Raw genomic sequence first — 25810 nt, forward strand, 5'->3', positions numbered from 1 at the left:
ATTGGAGAACGTTGGGTCCTTACGTGTTCCCGGCGCCCATTGGCTCGTTTTCCCCGTTTCTGGGCGGAGTCGCTAGGGCCGGTTTCCACCCACTTGTTTACGGAGCGCGTAGTTGTAGCGCTCTCGGAGCTCTGGGGCTGTCTCTAAAGTTCCCAATTTAGCTCTTTGGACCAATTGGGCGCTGGCTCCCCCCTCTCCCGCTCCCTCGCACGCCTCCCGCGTGGTACGGCCCACACCTTTAGAGCGGCGGCGCGAGCGGCTGTGTTCCTCCGCCCGCGCTCGCCTGGTTGACCCCCCTCGACGGTGCGCTTGGTACGACCCGCGCCGCCTCCTTCTCTAGCTGGGGTGGTTGCCCCCCTCGGGTCGGCGGCGCTTGGTGCCGCCCGGGAGAACCAGGTCATCGGTCGGTTCCCTTGAAAACAAAAACAATCGGCGGCGCCGCGGCGGGCAGCCGAACGCGGCGAGCGGGGAAGCCGGGGCGCGGGGCCGAGTCTGACCAACTAGCGAGAGCAGCGGCTACGCGCCGGGGCCGGGGCGCCATGGGGCAGGCGGGCGCGGGCTTCGCGAGGCTCCCCTGGCGTCGGGGCTAGCGCCTCCGCCGCCTCGGCCTCTCGCGCCGCCCGCCTGGGGGACGAGGAGCAGGACGCGGCCTCGGCCGGGCCCGGGCCGAACGGCTGCGGACACTCGGGAGCCGAGGAGCAAAACACCGCCACCGCCGCCTCCGGGATGGATCAGTGCGTGACGGTGGAGCGCGAGCTGGAGAAGGTGCTGCACAAGTTCTCGGGCTATGGGCAACTGTGCGAGCGCGGCCTGGAGGAGCTCATCGACTACACGGGTGGCCTCAAGCACGAGATCCTGCAGAGCCACGGTAAGGCGGCCCGGATGGTCGCGTGGGACCGGGCCCACCCACCCCGACCCCTCGGGCCCAGGCGGGCCAGGAGGGTGCCTCCGAGAGGCCAAACCCGGCCTTCCCCGGGGCGCTGAGATCCCCAGGCCCCTGTGACTTTTCCTTCTCTTCTCCCCCCGATCTGTCTTGAACCTACCCCGACCTTGTTGTTAATTAAAAGAGAGCGGGAATCCATCCGGAAGCCAATTCTGGAGCCACGGGTTCCATCCAGGGTTAAACCCGGGCGCGGGGCCGGCTCGTCGCACCTGCAGATTTCCTCCCTCGCGGGGTGGGCGTCCCTAGTTAATTGCCTTGGGCCGGAGGATCCGGGCGAAGAGAGGGTCAGTGCAGAGAGCCCCACCCCTCCTCCTCCTCCTCGCCCCAAACATTTAGCCAGGGACTGACTTTGCTCGTCTTTCTTCATTTTTTTTTTAAAATTAGAAACTCGCATGTTATTCTTAGCTGTGGGTTAACAAAACAGCCGCTGCTTCACCTCCATAATTTGACTCTCTGTAGAAGAAGCCTTTCTTTCAACTCCGCAGCGGCACTAATGTGATTCCTAAGAAACTAGCTAAATCAAACTTAAGCTCTCCCAGATGCATTCTGCGATGAGACGGGAGGCAGCCTCCCCAGAAACACCTTGTGGAGCAAGTTGTTAGTTACATGCGTTACCTGGTCAAGTTTTTACTTGTTTTCCTTTCAGAAAGCAGGTTTTCAATGGAAGGTGTTTCTTCTCTATTATTATAGCCCTAGGCCCTGGGGGAAGATACTTGGCTGCAGTTAACTTGTGGAAGCTGGGTGGGATTCTTTGGGTTTGGGTTCTTTAAATAACATGAAAAGTCTGGTATTCTTTAGGTTAAAATGTCTGTAGTGATGATTCTTTCTGAGCAAGAAGTAATGGACTTCATGGAATGGATTTGTTGAGTTTGGGGCCCTGCTCAACTCAGAGGTTGAACAGAAATCTTTGATAAGGAAGGTTTGGTAGCTGGGGTCACATGTGGACACTGGAGCAAGTGTGGTTGAGGACAGTGGCACTGGCTGAACTTCTCTCCACCTCTGTTCCTTCCTGTACACTTTCCTTTCCCAGGCTGTTTTCAGTTGAGAGTTAGTGCTCATCCATGGTGCCTGTGTGCGTGGCTCAGTCCTGTCTGACTGCGTCTCCATGGACTGTAGCCCACCAGACTCCTTTGTCCATGCAGTTTTCCAGGCAAGAGTAATGGAGTTGGTTACCATTTCCTCCTCTAGGGAATCTTTCCGACCTAGGGATCGAACTCACGTCTCCTGCACTGGAAGGTGGATTCTTTACCACTGAACCACCTAGGAAGCCCCATCCATGGTGAAAGAGTCTTATAACAGCATCTCATCCTGGACATGGCAGTCACTTGTGAACTCCGAGAAAGAAGGAAACCCAGTGACCACAGTGGGGTTAGGACTTGAAGTATGAATATGGAAAAATGACCAGACCTAGACGGCTGCCTGCAAGGGGGAAGTAGATGTGGGGTAGGATGGGTCTCCTGGGAATGCTCTGGTGAACTTGGTTTGGGACAAGTGAGAAACTGACGGACTAATGAAGATAGTCAAGGGCATCATGCTTCCTAGTCAAGGGCATCATGTTTCCTATTGGCTGAAGATGCATAGATGGAGTGTGGGAGCAAAGAAAGGTTTAAGATGGTGTCCTGGTGTCCTTCTACAAAGGAGAGTGAAGATCATTACATTACACAGAGGAAAGACAGTAGGGTCTAACCACAGCCTTGAACTCCCCTTGAAGAGTGGAGGTCCTGGAGGTGCCAACAGAAACAGAACGGGCAGGCTTAGAGAGGTTGGTCAGCTGGTGTTTGGCTATTGGGAGTCATAGCCTCTTTGCAAGCAGTTTCATAGAATTGTTAAACTAGATCACTAGGAGTTAAGAAAAATAATAGATTGAGGTGAGAGAGGCTGCTTAAGTAAGGGAGCTGAAGGTGTGCCCCTTCCGCCCCTCATCTGGAGAGGCAATCTTTTTGTATCGTTAAAGACTGAAAAGGGACTTCCCAGGTGGTGCTAGTGGCTTCTGCCTGCCAATGCAGAAGACAGAAGAGCTGCAAGTTAGATCCCCGAGCCAGGAAGATCCCCTGGAGGAGGCTATGGCAACCCACTCCAGTATTCTTGACTGGAGAATCCAAGGAGCTTGGTGGGCTACAGTCCGTAGGGTCCCAAGGGTTGGGCCTGCTTCACATGCAAAGACTGAAAAAGGTAGGAGTAGGTGAAGGGTGTAGACTTGGAGAGGTGGAAGGAAGGATTTCATTTTTAAGGAACAGGTTGAATATTGAGGGCTTGTAGAGTTTGAGAGAGAGAGAAGACAGAAACTATTTAAAAATCCCTTTATTCCATGAGAGAGAAGATAGAAGCTATTTAAAAATCCCTTTCTTCCATGAGAGAGAGAGAGAATATTAATTGAAGGTGAATGATTTGAGTATCGTTTTAGGGGATTTGGGGCCCATCCCAGATGGATAAAATAATTTTGAGAACTTGCTGAAGCAGAAATGTGTTTTAGACCTCTTTCCTTGGGACTTTTCGAGGAACTTACGGTCAGAGGGATATTAGTCACAGAGTTTGCTGTGTTGTTCAAACAGTCTGATGTGAATTGTGGCGTTCTGCCTATTTTTTACCTTCCTATCTAACAAATTGCAGTTTTATATTGATAATCTCTTTGATTTTCTTTAATTCTTTAAGAATAGGATTAAGAGACTAAGGAATTCTCCAGGCAAGAATACTGGAGTGCATTGCCATACCCCTCTCCAGAGGATCTTCTCAACCCAGGGATCGAACCCTGGTCTCCTGCATTGCAGGCAGATTCTTTACTGTCTGAGCCACCAAGAAAGCCCCTAGAGACTAAAGGCAGCAATAAAACATGAAAGAAAATAAATACCACAAGCGCTAGGTCTAGTTTTCAAAATAAAATCTTCTTTCTTCTTATGATGTTCTGTTGTATGAAGACAACAGATATCATGCCTTGGTGTCTGGAAGATGGTATTTTTCAAAGCAGATGATTTCCAAAGTTCTCTGCAGACAATGTGGGTATTACATTGAGTCTTAAGTATACCCTTCTTAAAGCTGTATGCACTGAAATCTGATTTTGGAACTCCATTTTCAAGTCTAAAGGAAGTTTTCAAAGCTCTGAATATGCCTGTCTGGGCAAGTGATCTGGTGGTTTCTCATGACCTGATGGAGGGGCTCCAGTTGGCACCCTCTGTAATTAGGCTTATTATAATGAGCTCATTCTTTGGGTTCATTTGTGATGATATTCTTGTAAGAATGTGATATTAATAAAGTAGAATCATGGGGACTCTATAGATCCCCCAACATTGCATCACAGTGTTGGTGAGTGACTGCCTGATTCAGTAGTGTTCTTTAGTGAGGGCCAGGGGGTCAGGTTAGTTTTTGAGGTTGAATTATATTTTCTTTACATTTAAATTTCTCTTTTCTAAAGTTGTGAGCAGACAGCTATACTACGTGAGGATGGTTAGGATGGCTTGTGGTAGAAACTGATCAACCATCAAAGGAAACCCATTGACAACTGTGGTCCACTCACACCACCCTTGTTGCAGATCGTTACGTGACCTCTGCCCAAAGGGGGCTTGCCTGATCTCCCCTAAGATCCTCTCATCTGCTCTGAATTGCCCCACATGACATTTCCCTAACTCTGAGGGAAGAGGAGAGCACTCTTGTCATTTAGTGTATCCTCCTTTCAGTGAGAGTTTCCCTATGAGCGTGAAGTTTGCTGTAAGGTTTAATACAGTCGATGCTGTTGGTGATTGTTCTCACTCTGCCCTTGATCTCATTTGGATGATGCCCTGGTTCTTCTCAAACTTCACTTACACATGCACGCACACTCATTTTTCAGGTAGATTCACAGTTTCACTTCAGTAGATTTATCCTCATTCTGGGCAATAATTGTGAAGTCATAGATTTGGTATGTTAGGTATAATCAACCTTATATTACCTATGTTAAAATACTTCACATACAGCTAAAGTCACCATTTACATCATTGGTAGGGGAACCACACTTTGGACAGCCCTTGATTAACAGATAAGTGGTATTAGATACATTTTGGTGATTTGCCTTGTGGGTTTTTATTGTTAACTTTTGGGGGAGGGCAAGTGTATGTATATTTTGTTAATCATTAGCACTTCTGTGGTATGGAAAGGAGAACATAAAAGAACCATAAATGGTGTATTGCTAATATTCTAAATTCATGTTTGGTGATAGAATATTAGGCTGGAACAACTGGGTAACTGTTTTATTACGTGTATATAGTATACTTGAGAAAAAATTACAATGTTTATGAGTGTAAAGGATGTACAATATTTAATGAAATTGTTACTTTGGAGCTGTTATTAAAGGGAGTTCGAATATGGTTTCCGAAAGTGATTGTCAAGGAATTTTCTAAATTTAAAATTGTATTTCTTTTGAGTGGATAATACATTTAAATGGTATAAATTCACATGATAAGAAGGATGTCCAGTAAAAAAAAAAAAAAATCTCCCTCCCAGTCATTGTTATTCTTGGACCACCTAGTTGTCTATCTTGCAGCGAAAGATTTGGCTGTTTGCAGAAAAAATTTAAGAAGATTCAGGGAAATGATAATTTATCACTTTATTTTTTTTCTAAGGCATTGGATGTGTAGTTCTCCATACTGTGATTTAGGCTTAGTATTATCACAATTTGCAAGTTGGTAGAGATTGTTTCATTTGTGGGTGCAGCCAATATATATTATCAGCTAAAACTCCGTGTGTTTCTGTGTGGTCTAACACTTAGAGTATGATCTTCTACCTTTATCTCTTTGGTGAATCAAAGAGAATTTAATGACTAATTGCAGAATTTCTTCTTTTTTTGTTTTTTTAACTTGAGAGTGATGAGAAGTAAGCAATTAAACATGAAAGAAAAAGCAAAGTAGATGGTCACGTTTTAAACTAATTTTTGTGATATAGTATTGGGTCAGTAGACAGAAAAACCAGAGGTCCAGGGTTACATGTTAGGTATAACTAACTTTACATTCTAGAATTTGAATTGTATATATTACATATATATATTGGAAAATATGTTTATTTATATATGCAGATTCTCTGCTTTTCACCGTCTACCAGTGTTGAGTGTCTGTGTTGAACTAATTGTAAAAGGATCAGGGTTTGGTGGACTAGTGGTATGTCTTACTTCAGTTCAGTTCAGTCACTCAGTCATGTCCGACTCTTTGCGACCCCATGAATCGCAGCACGCCAGGCCTCCCTGTCCATCACCAACTCCTAGAGTTCACTCAGATTCACATCCATCGAGTCAGTGATGCCGTGCGGCCATCTCATCCTCTGTTGTCCCCTTCTCCTCCTGCCCCCAATCCCTCCCAGCATCAAAGTCTTAGTTATCCTTATTCTTTGGCATACTTTGAGTAGGCTGCATAGCTTGGTCCCTCATTTGTTAACTAAACATTTTGCTAAGTACAAGACACTCTTGAAAGAATTAATGCCGTTCAAGTTTTAAGTAAAATTTGGTATCTCCATTTAGCATTTAATCTGGAAAGTAGCAAGTAGGTCAAAAAAGTTTGTGTGAATTAGCCATTATTCAAAAACTCGAAGAAGAGAGTAGACCAGTCACCAATCTACTTGGGCTGTTTTATAGATGGTGAGAATCATAATAATAATAGGCTAGCGTTGGTGTTTCCAGTTGGGTTTAGAAGCAGATTTAACTTTGTCAGCTATTCCTTTCCAGGCTCATTTAGGAGGTAACTCTTGTCATCTGGCACCTTACTCATTCAGACTGCTGTATCACTCAGGATCCTTTTGGTTGCAGGTGGCAAAATGGTTTTAATTAAAATGGAATTTGTTGACTCATAACTAAAAAGGCTGAGGATAGGCCAGCGGCTCCTGGGGCACAGAGGGTGTCATGAGGACTGGTTTTGTTCTCTTCCTCTCTTGGCTGCGCTTTCCTCCATGGTTGGCTTCATCCTCAGCAGAGCTTTTTCCACATGGAAGCAAAGATGGCCCATGGACTCATGTCATTCTTGTGCTGCTTGTAATCCCAGAGACAGGGACATGCCTGTTTTCTGTATTTCCAACAGAATTACTGGGGAATATTTCATTGTCCTAGTTCAGATCAGTAGCAGGGGCTGCTGGGTGGAGTCCATCAGCCACCTTGGGCTGTGCTTCCCAAGTGCCAGATGATTCATGACCCTGTGGCGGGCTGTTGCTCAAATAAAGGAGAGAGTTCTAGAAGGAAAGCTTGCGCCAGACAGAAATGATAGATGCCCATTGTAGTTGAGCCAGCTGTAAGTTACATTGGTAACAGCATTCTTTGAGATGGTTTCTTGATTAGCCCAATCTTTACTTCTCAGCTTTCGCCTTGACTTCTAACTGTAGTGTTCAGATAGTTCAAGCCCTGAGTTGCTGGTATGACTTCATGTGTAGACTCTGAGACTACAGCTTGATTCATGTTACCTTTGGGAACTTACTTGAAATTACTTTAATGCTTGGTGTAATAAAATCATTTTCCTAAGGTTATCTTATCTCCTGAGTAGTTTCTAATTCTGGATAATAACTTCGGTAAGGGGGAAACTTGCCAACACTTCTGTGATACTGTCTTGCTAGAGTTAATAGAGAAATTTCTGTTGTTTTCATGTTGCGGTCACTTAGTAGCTAGCAGAGTGAAAGTGGTGTTTTAGGCAGACTGCTATTCACTTGGGATATTGAAACTTACTTGTTTTTATTTGGGGCCCTGCTTCTTACTGTAAAATCTTTGAAAATGACCCCAAGAGGCAGTTGTGGGGAGACCTGGGGAGTCCTGGCCAGAAGCTATGTACTTGGAGGCCTGTGGTACTCCTGTGTTACTCCTCAAAGTTGAATACTGGGGAGGTGATAACTCTCAACCAAGCATTTCTTCTGGCCTTCTTAGATTACATGCTAGTCTAACGGCTCAGAGAACAAGAGACTAGAATCTCTGGCAGCACTTGAGGCTTTTAGAAATAAGCTTCCATTCTGCCTTGGTTTAGTGATCGTATGGCTGAGCTCAAAGTGGTTCTTTGGGAATATTGTTTGGGAAATCCATATGTCTTCTTTTGCCGAGTCTTTCTCCACCTAAGAGGCCTGGGTGCAGTATGTGCTGTATCTGTACAATCCATATAGATTTAATGTCTTATTATTGGTCTGCGAAGACGTTTGGGAGGACATAAAGGGAGACTTTTAAAAAGAGAAGCATGGTGTGCATGGCCTCAGTCCTCCAGGAAGGTAGAGGCTAGTTGAGGAGACAAGATGTGGCTGTGTTTGTGGAGAAGAACATAAAGTTTTGCCCTTGAGCTCAAGAGATCTGGATTTGAGTCCTTGTTCTATCACTTCATTGCGTCTCCGTATGTGTGTGTGTGTGCTCACACACGTCTGTGCGCAGTTGCGTCCAACTCTTTGCCACCCCATGGACTGCAGCCCATCAGGCTCCTCTGTCCATGGGATTCTGTAGCCAAGAGTACTGAGTGAGTTGCTGTTTCTTCCTCCAGGGATCTTGCCAACCCAGGGATGGAACCCGCATCTCTTGTGTCTCCTGCGTTGGCCAGTGGATTCTTTACCACCAGCACCACTGGGGAAGCCCTCCCTGCTTCTACAGTCTCACTTAACCTCTTTGCTCCTCAGTAGACTGATAGCTTATGTCATGGGTTGTGGAAATTAGATGGTATGAACTGGCTTTGAACTCTGTAAAACAAGGTTTACTTGTTGTTTTTAAGGTCTGTACCTTTAAGCAGTGTCTTAATTGAGACCCTGGGTTTAGATATCTTTATTACTGGTGTATGTTAACTGCCATTGTGTCCAGTGGTCTGCTTAACACTCTTAGGAATATTCAAAAAGTATAACACAACAGTCTTCAAGGAACTTTATTTGGATAATGAGGCCAGAGTTTTACAATTGAGAGGGGAAAAACCATGGCTGTGGAACAGTACACAGCATAATACTAAGGGCTTCCCTGGTGGCTCAGACAGTAAAGAATCTTCCTGCAGTGCGGGAGACCTGGGTTTGATCCCTGAGTTTGGAAGATCCCCTGGAAGAGGGTATGGCAACCCACTCCAGTATTCTTGCCTGGAGAATCCTCACGGACAGGAGCCTGGGGTTGCAAAGAGTCGGACATGACTGAACGACTAAGCACACAGCACACTTACTGTTATGAGATAATAGTGCTTCTGGTTGGTGTAAATACTATCAGTTTAGAAAAATGGGAAGAGAAGGAGCCCTTAGAACGAACTGCTTAGAGGTGGGCTGTTTCAGTTGCACTGTAGAGCACTTGGTCAGTAGTTACTAATCCCCAGTTCTGTGTGAAACTGGGCTAAATCTCGTGGGAGTTACAGAGGATGAGCAGTCATCCTCATGCTCCAAGCACATTCTGAGTAGTTGGGGAGGTGAGCCCAGTATGTTTTTACAGTGCGAGGCCATGTGTATCTGGTAAATGCTGATTGAAGGATACCAACAGCAGGGTGGGATTTGAGACAGGGACAGGCTCCTCCAACCTGTGGGCAGTTTCAGGAACAGAGACTGAGTGAGGAGAGGAGAGAGATAGGATGAGGTGCTGGGAGAGGAGCTGGCAGGAACAAAGATGCAGAGGAGTGAGAGTACAGGAGGCATCCTGGGAACAGTGAAGCATCAGAGTGGGAAGGCAGGAGATAGAAGAACGAAAAGTAAGCTGGACTCAGGTTCTGTATAGTCAGGGCTGTCAGGGAAGGTGGTAAACTGAGAAGATACTGAGAGACTTGGGTTGGAGGCGGTGAACAGGGAAGGACAGGGACGTGATCTGAGACCAGTTAGCATTTTGGGTGGTTGGAGTGGAAGTGAAGTTTGACTAGAGGCAAGAAGATTAGTTAGGGTTCCTTGTCAACGTGCAACTGATGAAATAGGGGCCTGTTCTGGAGTAGTGGTAGAGATGTAGAGACCCAGGCATGGAGTCTCCTGCGGGAAGAAATTACCAGGACATGGTGCAGAATAGGAGAGAAGGCCCCCAAAAATCAAAGGTTCATCTAGGGTTCTGAGCATGAATGACACACAATTACAGAACCAGGAGGGATATGGGAAGTTCAGGAGAGGGGAAGGTAGAAATTTGGGTTTGATTTTTAAATAAGAAACCCACATTCAAATGCTATAAGAAGCCCTATCTGGTTCATCCATTCATTTCAGAGATAAGTAGATGTCTCGATTAATTCTCTGTATTTCGAATTTGAAGGGAGTGAACAGGCTCTCTCAAAATACCTTGTTGATTAGTCACTAAGTCTTGTCTGACTCTTGCAACCCCATGGACTGTAGTCCACCAGGCTCCTCTGTCCGTGGGATTCTCCAGGCAGGAATACTGCCATTTTCTTCTCCAGGGGATCTTTCCAACCCAGGGATCGAACCCGGGTCTCCTGCATTGGCAGGCAGGTTCTTTACCACTGAGCCACCTGGGAAGCCCCTGAAAATATCTAGCAGACATTTAAAAACTTGTTCCCACGTCTTCCTTCTCCTCTTCTTCTCTGGCCATTTCTTGCCTCACAGACTACTGTAGAGCCCTGCTTTCTTCCCCATGCCCGTCACACTGGTCTGGCTCTCTGCTCCAGGAGGACTGTTAGTCTGTGCCATGTCACTTAGCTCTTAAAGATAAACTGAGGTGATTTGTTTTCTCTTGTGTTTGGACTTGCACCCCCCTCGGCTGTGACTTGGTGCCGTGGATCTGAATACCCATCTGTGACTCTGCCATTGGGGTGGACGAACAAATGCTATACTTTCCTTTACTGTGTACATTTGCCAGCTGTTAATTTACCAAAAGTTTATTTTGTTTTCAGGTTGTACTGCCTCTAGGGGGGAAAAAAAGAGTGTTTTCTATTTGTGCCTTTTCCTGCTTCCTCTGAGTATATCTCAGTTGAGTGGTCACTGTGTCCTAAGTGCCAAGGTAGCTCATGAGAAGCCCAAAACCTCAGTAGGCCATAGTTTGGCTTGCTACTCGGGTTTCCCTGGTGGCTCAGACAGTAAAGAATCTGCCTGCAGTGCAGGAGACTCAGATTCGATCGCTGGGTTGTGAAGATCCCTTGGAGAAGGGAATGGCTACCTACTTCAGTATTCTTGCCTGGAGAATTCCATGGACAGAGGAGCCTGTTGGGCTGCAGTCCTTGAGGCTGCAAAGAGTCAGACACAACTGAGTGACTGACACTATGGTTTGCTACATACAGTGTGAAATAGCCCTTTATTATTATTTTTAATACCAACCTTTTCAGAGTTTCAAGTTTTTCTGTTTTAATATCTTGCAAGCATATCCATGTTCACCTTGTCAATGACTTTTAAAAAAATTTTTAATGGGAGGATAATTGCTTTACAGTGTTGTGTTGGTTTCTGCCATACCTTAACACGAACCAGCCATGAGTATACATATATCCCATCCCTCTTGAACCTACCTTCCAACCCTGCCCTCCATCCTGCTCTAGGTCATGACAGAGCCAGAGTACCAGGCTGAGCTCCCTGTATTATACAGCAGCTTCCAGTTAGCTACCTATTTTACACGTTGTCGATGACTTCTTTAGAGTCAGTCTTATCCTTGAAATTGAGACGGTGTAGTACACAATCTGTTATTTTTCTATTCATTCAGTAAATAGTTATTGAATGCCTAATATGTGCTGGTTTCCATGCTAAACATGGGAAATTAAATACTTATGTTTTCTACCTTCAAGTAATTTCATGGGAGTGATAAATAAAATATTTACAGTGTAGTGTGGAACCCTGGTAGAGAAGCTATGCAAGCAAATATTTTTCTAGTTTACTGTTTCCAGGTAACTAATGGACATAAGTCCTGAAATGGATAGGCAGTGAAGCTAAGAGCAGAGCTTGAAGTCTTAAGTGGTTTCTATAAAAACAGCTTAATGTTGTATGCTTAGTTGCTCAGTCGTGTCTGACTCTTTGTGACCCCATGGACTGTAGCCTGCCAGATTCCTCTGTCCATGGGATTCTCCAGGCAAGAATACTGGAGTGGGTTGTCATTTCCTTCTCCAAGTAATCTTCCTGACCCAGGGATCAAACCCGTGTCTTCTGCATTGCAGGCAGATTCTTTACCACTGTACCACCTGGGAAGCAAGGTAATATGAATTTAGGAGTTAGCTCACATATGTGTAATTTAGTTTGACAGATGTCTGATTTTGGAGGAGACTATGCCTATTCTAATTTCTGAGACTATCATGCTTAAATTTTTGTTTATAAAAGATACTATTCTATTGCACTAAAAGGAAAAGTATCTTTAACTTAGACCAACTGTGTATGTTGATTCTTTGCTTGGATTTAAGATTGATTATTGCCATACTAATTGTTTTGCTTGTTGACTCAAGTCAAATAGTAAAAGTGACCTTAAAAATAGTACTTTTGTGTTACAGCCACTTTGAAAGATGGTTTGGTGTTTTCTTACAAAACTAGACATTATTCTTACAATAAAAGGCAACAGTCAGTGTTCCTTGGTATTTACCCAAAGGAGTTGAAACTTAGCTCCACACAAAAACCTGCGCCTGGATGTTTATGGCAGGTTTATTCATAATTGCCAAAACTTGAAGACAGCCAAGATGTCCTTCAGTAGATGAATGGCTAAAGTGTGGTTATACCCAGACAATGGACTAAATAAAAAGAAAAGAACTTGCAGGCTGTACATGTGTGGAGGCGGGGTATACTGGGAAATCTCACTGCCTCCCTCTCAATTTTGTTGTAAGTATAAAACTGATCTTGAAAAATAATCTTTGGAAAAAAAGTATTTGTGGTGACAGTAAAAGGTGAGTGATTTCTTTTCATACTTGTGTACGGGTCCTGAGTCCAGGGAGGTTATTGCATTGCCAGACACACTCGGCACAGGACTTCATCCTGGGTAAAAAGTGACCACTCTCCTAGTGGCCAGCATGGCTCCCAGCGTTCACCTTCCGCTCTGGTTGTTATGGTAAAGGTGGCTGTCACAGGAACTGCCCAGTTTTACTTCTAGGAACTGAATCCGATGAGTTTTCTTTCATAGAGAAGCAGATTTCTGTTTCTCTTAGAAGCAGGTTTTGTTTTCAGACAAGTAAATGGAAAGAACATTAGGCCTCTCCCTTTAGGACTTAGAAGTTTGGTCTCAGTCCGTTTGGTGATTACAGTGATTTCCAAACCTGTTTTTACCTTTGGCTGCTTTCCACCAAATCCATTTGAAAATGCATTAGTGGAATCCTTTTCTCTGAACAGGGCTTTCCTGGGGTTCTCTTTCAGATTATGCCATTATACTTTTCTTGTGCTTCCAGATAGTTTGTAGAAATTATTCTCCTTGGGGCATACTGAAAACTGTGTTAATTAATTGACCTTATATTCCTCACATCTATGATTTATAAACATAGCAAACTGAGTCACTAAAATTCGAAAATGTCAATGGATTTTGAGGTTGGGGCATAGAGATTCAACTGGCAAATCCCAAATGACCTCTCTCCAGCTTGAGCTTTGCTTTTGTGTTCCTTAACCTTTTGTTTGTTGTCTCCTAATTGTAGAAATAAACATGTCCAGCTGTTAGGGTTTGCATTTTTAGGCTTTTTAAAAAATTAAGTTAAAGTTCACATACCACAAAATCACCCTTTGAAAGTGTCAAATTCACTAGCTTTTAGTACATTCAAAGTTGTGTAGCCATAACCATTATCTAATTTGAGAACATTTTCTTCACTCCAGGAAGAAACCTCCTCTTATTCACAGTCATTCTCCATTCCACACTTCTCCAGCTCTGGCAACTATGAATCTTCTTGCCTGTTCTGGACATTTCATATAAGTAGAGTCAAACAGTCTGTGGCCTTTTGTGTGGCATATTTCAGCTTAATGTTTCCAGGGTTCATCCATGTTGTAGCATAGATTAGTGCTTCCTTCCTTTTTACAGCTGAATAATACTATGTTGCATGGATTTGCCACATTTTGTTTATCCATTCATCATTTGGGTATTTGAATTGTTTCTATTTTGAGGCTATTAAAATGCTGCTATGAACATGTACAAGTTTGTGTATGGATGTATGTTTTCATTTCTCTTGGGCCTGGCGTGCGGCGATTCAGGGGCTCGCAAAGAGTCAGACAGGACTGAGCAACTAAACTGATGTACCTACATGTGGAATTGTTGGCTCATATGGTAACTTTGTTTAACTTTCTGAGGAATGTTTTCAACAGCTTTTGCACCATCCCTCAGCAATATATGTGGGTCTCAATTCTCCACATTCTTGCCAACACTTATTATTGTCGTCCATCTTTTTTCATTATAGCTATCCCAGTGGGTGTGAAGTAGTTTCTGACTGTAGTTTTGGTTTGCATTTCCCTATTGATTAATGATGCTGACTACCTTTTCCTGTGCTTATTGGTTACTTTTGTATCTTTTGTTTTGACCATGCCACACGACTTGTGGAATCTTAGTTCCATGATCAGGAATTGAGCCTGGCCGTGGCAGTGAAAGCACCAAGACCTAACCATTGGACCACCAAGGAATTCCCACTCTATCCTATTTGGAAAAAAGTCTATTCAAATTCTTTGCCTATTTTTAATTGGATTGTTCATCATAGAACAACAGACTGGTTCCAAATAGGAAAAGGAGTACATCAAGGCTGTGTATTGTCACCCTGCTTATTTAACTTATATGCAGAGTACATCATGAGAAACACTGGGCTGGAGGAAGCACAAGCAGGAATCAAGATTGCTGGGAGAAATATCAATAGCCTCAGATGACACCACCCTTATGGCAGAAAGTGAAGAAGAACTAAAGAGCCTCTTGATGAAAGTGAAAGAGGAGACCTGACCTGCCTCTAGAGAAACCTATATGCAGGTCAGGAAGCAATAGTTAGAACTGGACCTGGAACAACAGACTGGTTCCAAATAGGGAAAGGAGTACGTCAAGGCTGTATATTGTCACCCTGCTTGTTTAACTTATATGCAGAGTATATCATGAGAAACACTGGGCTGGAAGAAGCACAAGCTGGAATCAAGATCGTGGGAGAAATATCAATAACCTCAGATATGCAGATGACACCACCCTTATGGCAGAAAGTTAAGAGGAACTAAAAAGCCTCTTGATGAAAGTGAAAGAGGAGAGCGAAAAAGTTGGCTTAAAGTCCAACATTCAGAAAACGAAGATCATGGCATCTGGTCCCATCACTTCCTGGCAAATAGATGGGGAAACAGAAGAAACAGTGTCAGACTTTATTTTGGGGGGGCTCCAAAATCACTGCAGATGGTGATTGCAGCCATGAAATTAAAAGATGCTTACTCCTTGGAAGGAAAGTTATGACCAACCTAGATTGCATATTAAAAAGCAGAGACATTACTTTGCCAACAAAGGTCCATCTAGTCAAGGCTATGGTTTTTCCAGTAGTCATGTATGGATGTGAGAGTTGGACTATGAAGAAAGCTGAGCACTGAAGAACTGATGCTTTTGAACTGTGGTGTTGGAGAAGACTCTTGAGAGTCCCTTGGACTGCAAGGGGATCCAACCAGTCCATTCTGAAGGAGATCAACCCTGGGATTTCTTTGGAAGGAATGATGCTGAAGCTGAAACTCAAGTACCTTGGCCACCTGATGCAAAGAGCTGACTCACTGGAAAAGACTCTGATACTGGGAAAGATTGAGGGCAGGAGGAGAAGGGGACGACAGAGGATGAGATGGTTGGATGGCATCACTGACTCAGTCGACATGGGTTTGGGTGGACTCTGGGAATTGGTGATGGACAGGGAGCCTGGAGTGCTGCGGTTCATGGGATCACAAAGAGTCAGAAATGACTGAGTGACTGAATTGAACATCCTGGTATTGATGCATTCTTTTTGTATACTAGATACTAGATCCTTATCTGATGCATGATTTGCATATTTTTCTCCCATTCTGTGGGTTCTCTTTTCACTTTCTTGGTAGTGGTAGTGTTTGAAGCACAAAAGTTTTAAGTTTTGATGAAGCGAAAATCACTCCGTCGTGTCCAGCTCTTAACGACCCCATGGACTGTATAGTTCATGGAATTCTCCAGGCAAGAATACCAGAGTGGGTAGCCTTTCCCTTCTCCAGGGGATCTTCCCAACCCAGGGATTGAAGCCAGGTCTCCCACATTGCAGGCAGATTCTTTACCAGCTGAGCCACAAGGGAAGCCCTTGTTTTGATCAAGTCCAATTTAATTATGTTTTTGTCTGGTTGCTTTTGGTGTCATATCTAAGAAACCATCACCCAATCCAAGGTCATGAATAAACCCATTTTCTTCCAAGAGTTTGATAGTTTCAGCTTTTAATTTCTGTCTTCATTCCATTTTGAGTTAATTTCTATGATATGATTTTTTTTGCAAATGAGTAGCTAGTTATTCCAGCACCATTTTTTGAGTATGACTTTCTTTTTAACTGTTTTCTCCCCCTTACTTTATTTATCATCAATCTGTATACTTATATTAATAGCACCTGCAAATATGTAGGGTATATAAGACTGTGGAGGATACAGTTTAAGAACTTGTCTTCCCTTTGGTTCTTCCATCTAGTTGAGGCTGATGATGGTGTATATATCTGAAGTTGTTAACTGGTGTTTGATTCTGTGCCAGAGGAGTGGTAGAGAAAACAGAATTCATTAGGAATTGAGAAGACTGAGTAAGTCTGTGGGCATAGAAGTTCAAAGAGAAGATAAAGCCATTGAGGTTAGATAAGGGTTAGATACAGAAAGAGCAGAAATGGCCAGAACAGAGCTTACTGAAGCAATTAGGTTCTTTGGCCCAAAGTATGTATAGGACATGTTTTAGACAGATTTAAATTTTTTTCCTGGATTATCCGGTCTTTCCTTCGCCTAACCTGCATCAGTAGAAATTGGAAGCACCTGATACATACTTTGTGCAGTTGTATTTAGAAATAAGGGCAATTTCTGTTTTGGCCACCCCATATTGAATTGGGTACCTTATGGATACATTCTTCTGCTTACTTCTCAGTGGTTGTCATAAATGCTGGAATGCTTTCCTCTGTAGGGAAGGAAAAGTAATTTTACATCTACCCTTGCAAGTTCTTGGCTGAGAGACTCCTATAATAAAAAACAGACTGACTAGGGAAAAGCAGTTTGTTTACACGTATACCTCATGTGCATGTGGGAGGTGCACTCAGTATTCCAGGGAGTAGTGAGTAACTCAAAGAGGTGGCTTAGAACTCAGGCTTACAGACCAACTTCAGCTAAAGACAAAAGAAAGGTAGGTGTGTGTAGGCCAGTAATGGAGAGGTTAGCAGGAAAAGCACAGTAAACAGGGGTTAGGTTTTTTATGTAAATCTAAGTCTGAGCTTTCATAAAAATTTCTTGTGATTTACGAGAAGGTAATGGCAACCCAGGGGTGATCTTCTTTAGAATGGACTGGTTGGATCTCCTTGCAGTCCAAGGGACTCTCAAGAGTCTTCTCCAACACCACAGTTCAAAAGCATCAATTCTTTGGTGCTCAGCCTTCTTTATAGTCCAACTCTCGCGTCCATACATGACCACTAGAAAAACCATAGCCTTGACTAGACAGACCTTTGTTGGCAAAGTAATGTATCTGCTTTTGAATATGCTATCTAGGTTGGTCATAACTTTGCTTCCAAGGAGTAAGCGTCTTTTAATTTCATGGCTGCAGTCACCATCTACAGTGATTTTGGAGCCCAAAAAAATAAAGTCTGACATTGTTTCCACTGTTTCCCCATCTATTTGCCAGGAAGTGGTGGGACCAGATGCCATGATCTTCAGTTTCTGAATGTTGAGCTTTATGCCAACTTTTTCACTCTCCCCTTTCACTTTCATCAAGATCGGCCCTGGGTGTTCTTTGGAAGGACTGATGCTAAAGCTGAAACTCCTGTACTTTGGCCACCTCATGCGAAGAGTTGACTCATTGGAAAAGACTCTGATGCTGGGAGGGATTGGGGGCAGGAGGAAAAGGGGACGACAGAGGATGAGATGGCTGGATGGCATCATCAACTCGATGGACGTGAGTTTGAGTGAACTCCAGGAGTTGGTGATGGACTGGAAGGCCTGGTGTGCTGCAATTCATGGGGTTGCAAAGAGTCAGACACGACTGAGCGATTGAGCTGAATAGCAACCCACTCCAGTTTTCTTGCCTGGAGAATCCCAGGCTCCTAGAGGAGCCTGGTGGGTTGCCATCTGTGGGGTCGCACAGAGTCGGACGTGACTGAAGCAGCAGTCATTCTTCTCTCCCTCATATAGAGATGCCCTTAAAATGGAGGTTTATTTTATACATTTAAATTTCCTTTATAAAAGGGTCACTTCTACTCTGCTTTCAGAGCTTCTCTTGTGTTTGTTGTTTTTCAGAAATAATCAGCTCAAGATCATCCTTATGCCAAAAGGCTATTTGGGGGTGACATATTCTGCTACCCTTCTCCCCCTTCTTTCAAGTTTTTGCCCAGGTGTCACTTCCTCAGTGAGGCTTACCATGTCCACCTGTTTAAGATTACAGTGGCTCAACCCACAAACACTCTCCATTTGTTTTACTCTGGTCCCCCACCCCTGCCAGGAGCACGTATCCTCTTTTGCAGTATTGTGTAATTGACTGACTTTGTATTTATCTTGCTCACCAGAAGTTATGGTTTGCTGGGACTTTTGCCTGGACACAGCTGTACCTGTCACATAATTGAATGCTCAATAAATAGCTGTTTGATGAATGAAGCTCCTAAGACTGCTTTTACTTTGGGGCTATTCTCTTTCAAATTCTTGGGCCCTATCCCAGACCTCTTGAATCAGAAACTCTGGGGGTGTGGATCTATCTACTTTGTCTTAACTAGACCTCCAGATCACTCTGATGTAAATTTATCTTTTAAGAACCACTCAGTAAGATTTCAGGAGCTCGGTCTGTTGCTTACAGGTGTGGATGTGTAGGTCTATGCTTGAGGTAACTGACAAGTATTACTGAATACAAATTCAGAGATAAAGAATACAAATAAAGAGAGCAATCTCTTTTTTTTGAGGAGATGGCACAAGGAAAGGATATCAGCTGTAGTAACTTTCCGTTAATCTATCGAGGAAAAAGTGTCCCCACAACTACCTTGTTGTTTAGTCCCTAAGTCGTGTCCGACTCTTTGTGACCCCCATGGACTTCTGCACACCCCACTTCTCTGTCCTTCACCATCTCCCAGAGCTTGCTTAAACTCATGTCCATTGAGTCAGTGATGCCATCCAACCATCTCATCCTCTGTTGCCCCCTTCTCCCGGCCTCAGTCTTTCTCAGTATCAGGGTCTTTTCCAATGAGTTGGCTCTTTGCATCAGTTGGCCGAAGTATTGGAGCTTCAGCTTCAGCATCAGTCCTTCCAATGAATATTCAGGGTTGATTTCCTTTAGGATGGACTGGTTGGATCTCCTTGCAGTGCAAGACTACTGTAGATTCCACTAATACAGGAGGAGGCACTGGACTCAACAGGTAGTCACACTCATACTCATGGCTAACATTCGTTACAGCAAAAAGGTGCAAGACAAACAGCAAGGGAAAAAAGCACACAGGGCATTGTCTAGAGGAAACCAAGAGAAAGCTGCAAAGAGTCCTCTCCCAGTGGAGTCACACAGGGCAGCATACTTAATTCCTCTAGCATCAAACACTAACAAGTATGAAGTGTTACGGTATTCCCCTGGAGACTCAGTGGTACAGAATCCAGCTGCTAATACAGAAGACACAAGTTCGATCCCAGGGTCAGGAAGATCCCCTGGAGAAGGAAGTGGCAACCCACTCCAGTATTCTTGCCTGGGACATCCCACAGCCTGGCCAGATACAGCCCATGCAGTTGCAAAGAGTCGGATACAGTGACTAAACAACAACAACGTGAAGTGTTTATCTCCGAGGGAAGCTCATTTGGAGACACAGTCTTCTGGTGTTTACTGGGTACTGTCATGTAGGCAGGCACCCTCTGTCTAGCAGATACCAAAATTCCAGACTCCCAGAAGAAAAGCAGTTCAGCACAAACCACATTTTACAAACAGTTTAGGCACAACAAGCCATTCTTAACCTGTTAGAGTAGTAGGAACCCTCCTGAAATCCAAATTCCCAGATGCCCACCAGAGACCAACCTTGCAAGCCAGTCTGAGATTGCTAATCCTTACAAAGACCTGCTTGCAGGGTGGGCTCTTGGCCGGCACCTGGGAACTAGAAGTTCTAGAGAGTTCCTCCCACCCTAACTGGTAGGGATGGCTCACTTGAGGCTTACAGGTGGGGATATGTAAACTCTTTTCTGCTATATTCACTGTTTCTCCATGTTATCCAAAAAAGTTTGTTTTTTCTTCTTTATGTAGAACATAAAGCAATTAGACTTCTCTCTTCTTAGGAAACTTAGTAATAAAATGTTGCGAGAGTGACTTGGACAGTTTAAGTGGATTGAATAAGTGAGTTTATTCACTTAGACATATTTTCTTAAAAATGCCTTGGCAGTATTATGCAGTATTATTCAATTTAGTAATTACATAAGTGATTTATGTCATAGTAAAATTTTTAAATATTCCAAATGATGCAAAAATTAAAATAGCTTTCTTACTGTTCCTTTGAAAAATATCGCCTATGGCTGTTACCATCTGTTTCAAAGTGGACAGCTGATTTTTCTTCACATCTACCTTTTCATCTTCCGGAGGGCCAATGTGATAACTTGCCATCTTTGGGTTTACTTTTTTGAATAGCCAGTCGTCTTTCTTTCTTTTTTTATAGGTCAAGATGCTGAATTATCAGGGACACTTTCACTTGTCTTGACACAGTGCTGTAAGAGAATAAAGGATACTGTTCAGAAGTTGGCCTCTGACCACAAAGACATCCACAGCAGCGTTTCTCGGGTTGGAAAAGCCATTGATAAGGTATGGTGTTGTCGGGAGTGTTCGGTGTGTTCTAGCATCAGCCACCATTTTCCCATGACCGCTTTCGCCACAGTAGCCTTCTCATTATTTATACTATTTCTTTCATCCTTACTTTCAGTAATATGGTTTTACTATGGTACTCTTAAAGTCCCGTGTTGCTGTTATTTTAAAAAAAAAACAAGAATAAAAGCAAACCAAAAACCTCTTTTTATAGCCCTTTTTTTTTTAACCCATTTTCTTGTATGATGACCACTCCTAATGTCAAGGTGAGTCAGTTTCCAATTTCTAACTTCCTCTGAGGGAGTTTGTTTGTAGAAGGAACTTCTCCTACTTGCTGAGTAATTCCCGGGGTGTGACTCGGCCTCTGTTACAGGATGACTGGGGTAACGAAGCTTGCGTCTGTCTGCCCTGCATCATCCTAGTCTCCTTGTCCTCCTATGAGCTTGCTGGTCACTTTGTTGTTTGCTGTGTGAGCGGGTTGGTTGCTAGCCAGCAGAGCCGGTCACTTGAGTGATTTTCTTGTGACATCTCTTAAATCTTTGACTTGGAGGTTTGCTTATAAGCAGTTACTGTTTTTAGCACTGGGCCAGTTTTGCCCTTGGAGTTCTTGTTCTTAGTAGAGCCCAAGAGAAGTGGCTTAAGGTTACTGTGTGATGCCTCGGAATGTTACCTCTGTTAGGGAGTGTGTGGCTGGTTGTGGACATTATTGTTCACACATTGTAAACTTTTGGGAGAGTAGGAAGAAATTTTGGGGAGAGCTTTTTGTAGCAAAACATGTCTTATGAGCTGCTCCATCTGTGTGCATGAGGACAGTAGCTGTAACATGGAAACTCGTGGAATCCAGAGAACGGCTCTTAACTCATGTGCAAGCCTAACTGTCAGAAATAATCTGACAGAGTGGTAATGTTGGCCGTCTAGACTCAGGGCAGCCCGAGTGAGAACTGTAACACGGGTGCTTTTAAGGAGGTCTTGCCGTCGTGTAGGTACGGTATGACAGGACTGAACGGCTGGGGCCCTGCAGATCGTTTGGGTAGCTGGGCCTTCAGAAGTGTTAGTGACCTTTGGGAGAGCTCTCACCACTCCCAGTGTGCTGAGGGCTTTGACTTGGGGAGAGAGGCCAGAGAAGTGCTGGCTGCAGCGGCCCCACTTTTGGGTCTGTGATGGCAGTTGCCAGCAGAGGCTGGAAGTGTTCTCTGAAATAGCTCTGAGGGTGGGGCGGGGTGGGGGGCCTGTCTGTTAACTCTGAGGATGGAAACAGAGCTTTGGAAGTGGCTTTGGCCTCAGACTTTTTGGAGACTGTGGTGTCGTATGTCTTCAGTTGGTGCCTGAAGTGATTATTGGTGTGTACTGATTCAAGGACCTTCTGGAAGAGTGGGGTTGGGGGTGCTATAGAGATGATCTTAAATCACTGTGAGTGAGGAACCCTCTTTAGGGTTCTTTAGGGTGAAGTAACTACTGGTGATGTTTAGGAAGCTTCAGATATTGGCGGCTGCCAGTGACCAAGGTATTCTAGTGAAGGTTCAGACCCCAAGAGGTTCCTGGCAGTGGCCATTGGGCTACCCGCAGTTATGATGGTGTGGGAACAGGTGGGACCAGAAGATGCCAGGACAGCAAGAGTAGCTGAAGCCTCCGAAGCAGCCAGTCAGAGACAGATCCCAGATTCCAGAATAGGTGGGGGTGGTCTCGCAGTCATACCTCGTGGGTGTTCTCCTGGCTACCAAGATCTGGGATACAGGGCTTTGCATGGTGCCGCTGGTAGGGGGCCATGTGTCCTCATTTCCTAGCTTATGTCTTGTCTGATCCTAATTACCATCGGTGTTAGTCCCTCCATCTTGTCTGACTCTTTGCAACCCCATGGACTGTAGCCCGCCAGGCTCCTCTGTCTGTGGAATTCTCCAGGCAGGAATACTGGTGTGAGTTTCCATCCCCTTCTCCAGGGGATCTTCCTGACCCAGAGATTGAACCCAGGTCTCCTGCATTGCAGGTGGATTCTTTACCGTCTGAGCCACCAGAGAAGCCAGTTATCATCAGAGCCCTCTTTTACTCTTGTCCCCCAGCTACTGGTGACTTGCTAAACATGTCTTCTTCCAGATGTGGCAGGTCTTTATACATATTCGTAAGGGTTGTCATGTTTTGGCTATTTTTTGAGACAAAAGCATTTAAATGTGTTTGGCACTAGAAATGGAAGTATCTTTTTGAAAGTGGACGACAAGGGATCTACATAGTGAGTAACCTACATTCTGACCTTTTTAGTGGGGAGGGATTTGAGGTGAATATTGCTGATTAAATATTTTAATTTATTCATTTCCCTTTGGGTATATTTTTCATGTTCTTGGAAGTTATAAGGACTTTTACAGGTTTTTTGGGGGGAGGGCGTAGTTTTATGTGTTCCTGTGAAAGTAGTTTAGTTTCTAGGTGACCTGGCTTCTAGATTCTTCTGATCTATCATGAAATGACACCATTAAGTTGATGCTGGGGTAATTTGTTGAATTATAGTTCTGAGGCACAGCCGAAAGCTTGGATGTCTTAGCGGAGTTCTATAACATTTTTCAGTGTATTCTCTTCCCTTTTGTGGGGGTTAAGGGGCGGCATCTACTTAGCCTTAGCTGTAAAGGAAGCTGTTACCCCACTGGAACTACCTAGACCTGGTACATGAGCTGCTCGCGCACCTGAGGAATTCTGTGTTGACTGTTGTCCAAGATTCCATTGGTTTGTAAAGTCTTCCTGCCCTTCTAGCTTGCACCTCATAAATTTGTGCAAGCTTCCGGGGCCACCTGCCATAAAGGCTGGGTGGACTCGTGGGTTGGCGAACAAACAGGATGACGCTGAAGCCACTGTGGCTTAAGCCTTTAAGTATCACAGTAAACAGCCTTGAGTAATAAACTGGAATGTCGTCCGGCAGCCTGTGAGCACCATGTTATGGGGACGTGTTCCCACCCTGCTGAGAGGAGGGCAGTAAGGAAGCTGGTGACTCGTATATGAGCAGGCTGGTGGTTGAGTGAGGAACTTGAGTAAATTTTTGACATGCTTAAAAAATTTATTTTTTCCTTTAATGTTTCAGTGCTTCCTTTAAACTTTTTGGTCATCACTTCCCTGCAAACGTATGCAGAAAAGTTTATGATGTTAGGCAGGACACTTTCTGGCTTTTAATTATTGCCAGCATGAAAATTATTGAAGATTTTTGCTTTAATGTGTTGACAGTTTTCAGATGCCTGTAGTATAATCACAGTTTAAAATAAATATCAACCGCTGGGTTCTGTAGCCAAAAAAATGTTTTTTGTTTGTTTTTTTTTAGTAAAAACAAATATGTTTTTTATTTCCTTCTCTATTTTTAAGAAAATCTAGAATTCTCTCCTATTTAGGATATTTTATTTAGTGTTTTACTTAGTCTTTTGACTTTTTTTAAGTTTAATTCCTAGGTAAGAAAAGTCAGTAAAAATAGTTACTGCTTTAGGCTTCTGTGTGTGGGTGGATGAAACAATGCTAAGATTTAAGTATCTAACATTTGCTGTGGGACAATTGAAAGCGAAAAACATAGTACATGTGTTTTAGACAATTGTGGCGTAGTTTATTCGTTTAAAAGGGTGCTTTTTGTACATGTCAAAGAACTGGAAAGATTCTGAGACAACATAAAGTAAGTTTGCTTAGGACAGATTCTGCTTACTAATAAAAAGTAAAGAGATGATCACTGAGTTCTTGATTAAGGTTGTAGAGTTGATATTTTATTTATTCATTCATTTATTTTGGCTGCTCTGGGTCTTCGTTGCTGTGAGTGGCTTTCTGTAGTCGCAGCAAGTGGGGGCTGCTCTTCGTTGTGGTGTGAGGACGTCTCACTGTGGTGGGTTCTCTGGTTTCAGAGCACGGCCTCTCGGCACACGGGCTTCGGTGGGTGCAGCCTGCAGGCTCAGTAGTTGTGGCACGTGGGCTTAGTTGCTCTGAGGCATATGGAATCTTCCCAGACCAGGGATTGAACCTGTGTCTCCTGCATTGGCAAGGCAGATTCCCATCCACTGTGCCACCAGGAAAGTTCCATTTCGTTGCTTTTAATTTTTTTAAAATTTTTTATTTTTTTGGCCACCCCACAAGGCATATGGGATCTTAGTTCCCTGACCAAGGATTGAACCTTTGCCCCCCTGCATTGGAAGGCAGGGTCTTAACCACTGGACCACTGGGGAATTCCCTGGAGTGGATGTTTTTACATTTGACTTGTGAGAGTGGGTAAGATTTAGTGCAGCAGAGCAGTGAGTTGTGGTCTTCTGTGGGGTCAGGCAAGGAACTGAACAGTTGAGAAAATGCTTGACTCCTGTTAAAGACTGTCAGGGACTGACTTGACGGGAGTGGCTACCCCTGTCAGGCAAGGTCAGGCTGGGGAAAAGGCAGTGATGGAAGGCGTAAAGATTTGATCCAAGGAGATTAGGGGAAAAAGGGAGGGAATGATAAAAAACATTTGAGGATTTGCCTACCTCCTTAAATAGGATGAAATTAGACTGAGGAAAAGGGAGAAAATATAGCTGTCACTTACGGAGTATTGACCATGTTTCACATGCTGAGCTGAGAACGTTACATACATTTAGAGGGCTTCCCAGATGACGCTAGTGTTAAGAGAATCCACCTGCCAATGCAGAAGACAGAAGAAACTCCAGTTCCATCCCTGGATCGGGAAGATCCCCTGGAGGAAGGCATGGCAACCCACTCCAGTATTCTTGCCTGGGAAGTCTCATGGACAGGGGAGCCTGATGGGCTGTTGGCCACAGGGTCGCCAGGAGTCAGACATGGCTGAAGCGGCTTAGCAGCACATACACACATAGCCTGTGATGTGTGTTAGTCGCTCAGAGTGTCGGGCTCTTTCCAACCACGTGGACTAGTCTGCCAGGCTCCTCTGTCCATGGAATTCTCCAGGCAAGAATACTGGAGTGGGTTGCCATTTCCTTCTCCAATAGCCCATGATACAAGCCCATGATACTCCCTTTTCACATGTGAGGAAACTAAGATTCAGAAATATAAAGTAACATACCTTAAGGTATGCAAGTGGTAGATCAAGGTTTGGGAAAAGGTTTCACTCAAGAGTTTGTTCTTAAACATTGTGCTGTACTAGGAAATCAGGCCATTGCAGGACTGGT

The 25810-nt window shown here is 44.1% G+C and overlaps 1 protein-coding gene across 4 annotated transcripts in view; it reads left to right on the forward strand.

Annotated features, from left to right (window-relative positions):
* The first annotated feature begins 232 nt into the window (after window positions 1–232).
* RMND5A (required for meiotic nuclear division 5 homolog A) overlaps window positions 233–25810 on the forward strand; it is a 60799-nt gene continuing 35221 nt past the window's right edge. For 2 of the 4 annotated variants that reach the window (XM_042246068.2, XM_015094353.4), the window contains exons 1-2: window positions 233–868; window positions 20548–20690. In XM_042246068.2, the coding sequence (XP_042102002.1) occupies window positions 727–868; window positions 20548–20690 (285 nt within the window). In that variant the 5' untranslated portion in view covers window positions 233–726. The remainder of the gene's footprint in view (window positions 869–20547; window positions 20691–25810) is intronic. The other 2 variants (XM_042246070.2, XM_060412115.1) reach the window with 1 other exon arrangement.

Source organism: Ovis aries, chromosome 3 (genome assembly GCF_016772045.2).
Source record: "Ovis aries strain OAR_USU_Benz2616 breed Rambouillet chromosome 3, ARS-UI_Ramb_v3.0, whole genome shotgun sequence".
In the NCBI taxonomy this organism is placed as follows: Eukaryota; Metazoa; Chordata; class Mammalia; order Artiodactyla; family Bovidae; genus Ovis; species Ovis aries.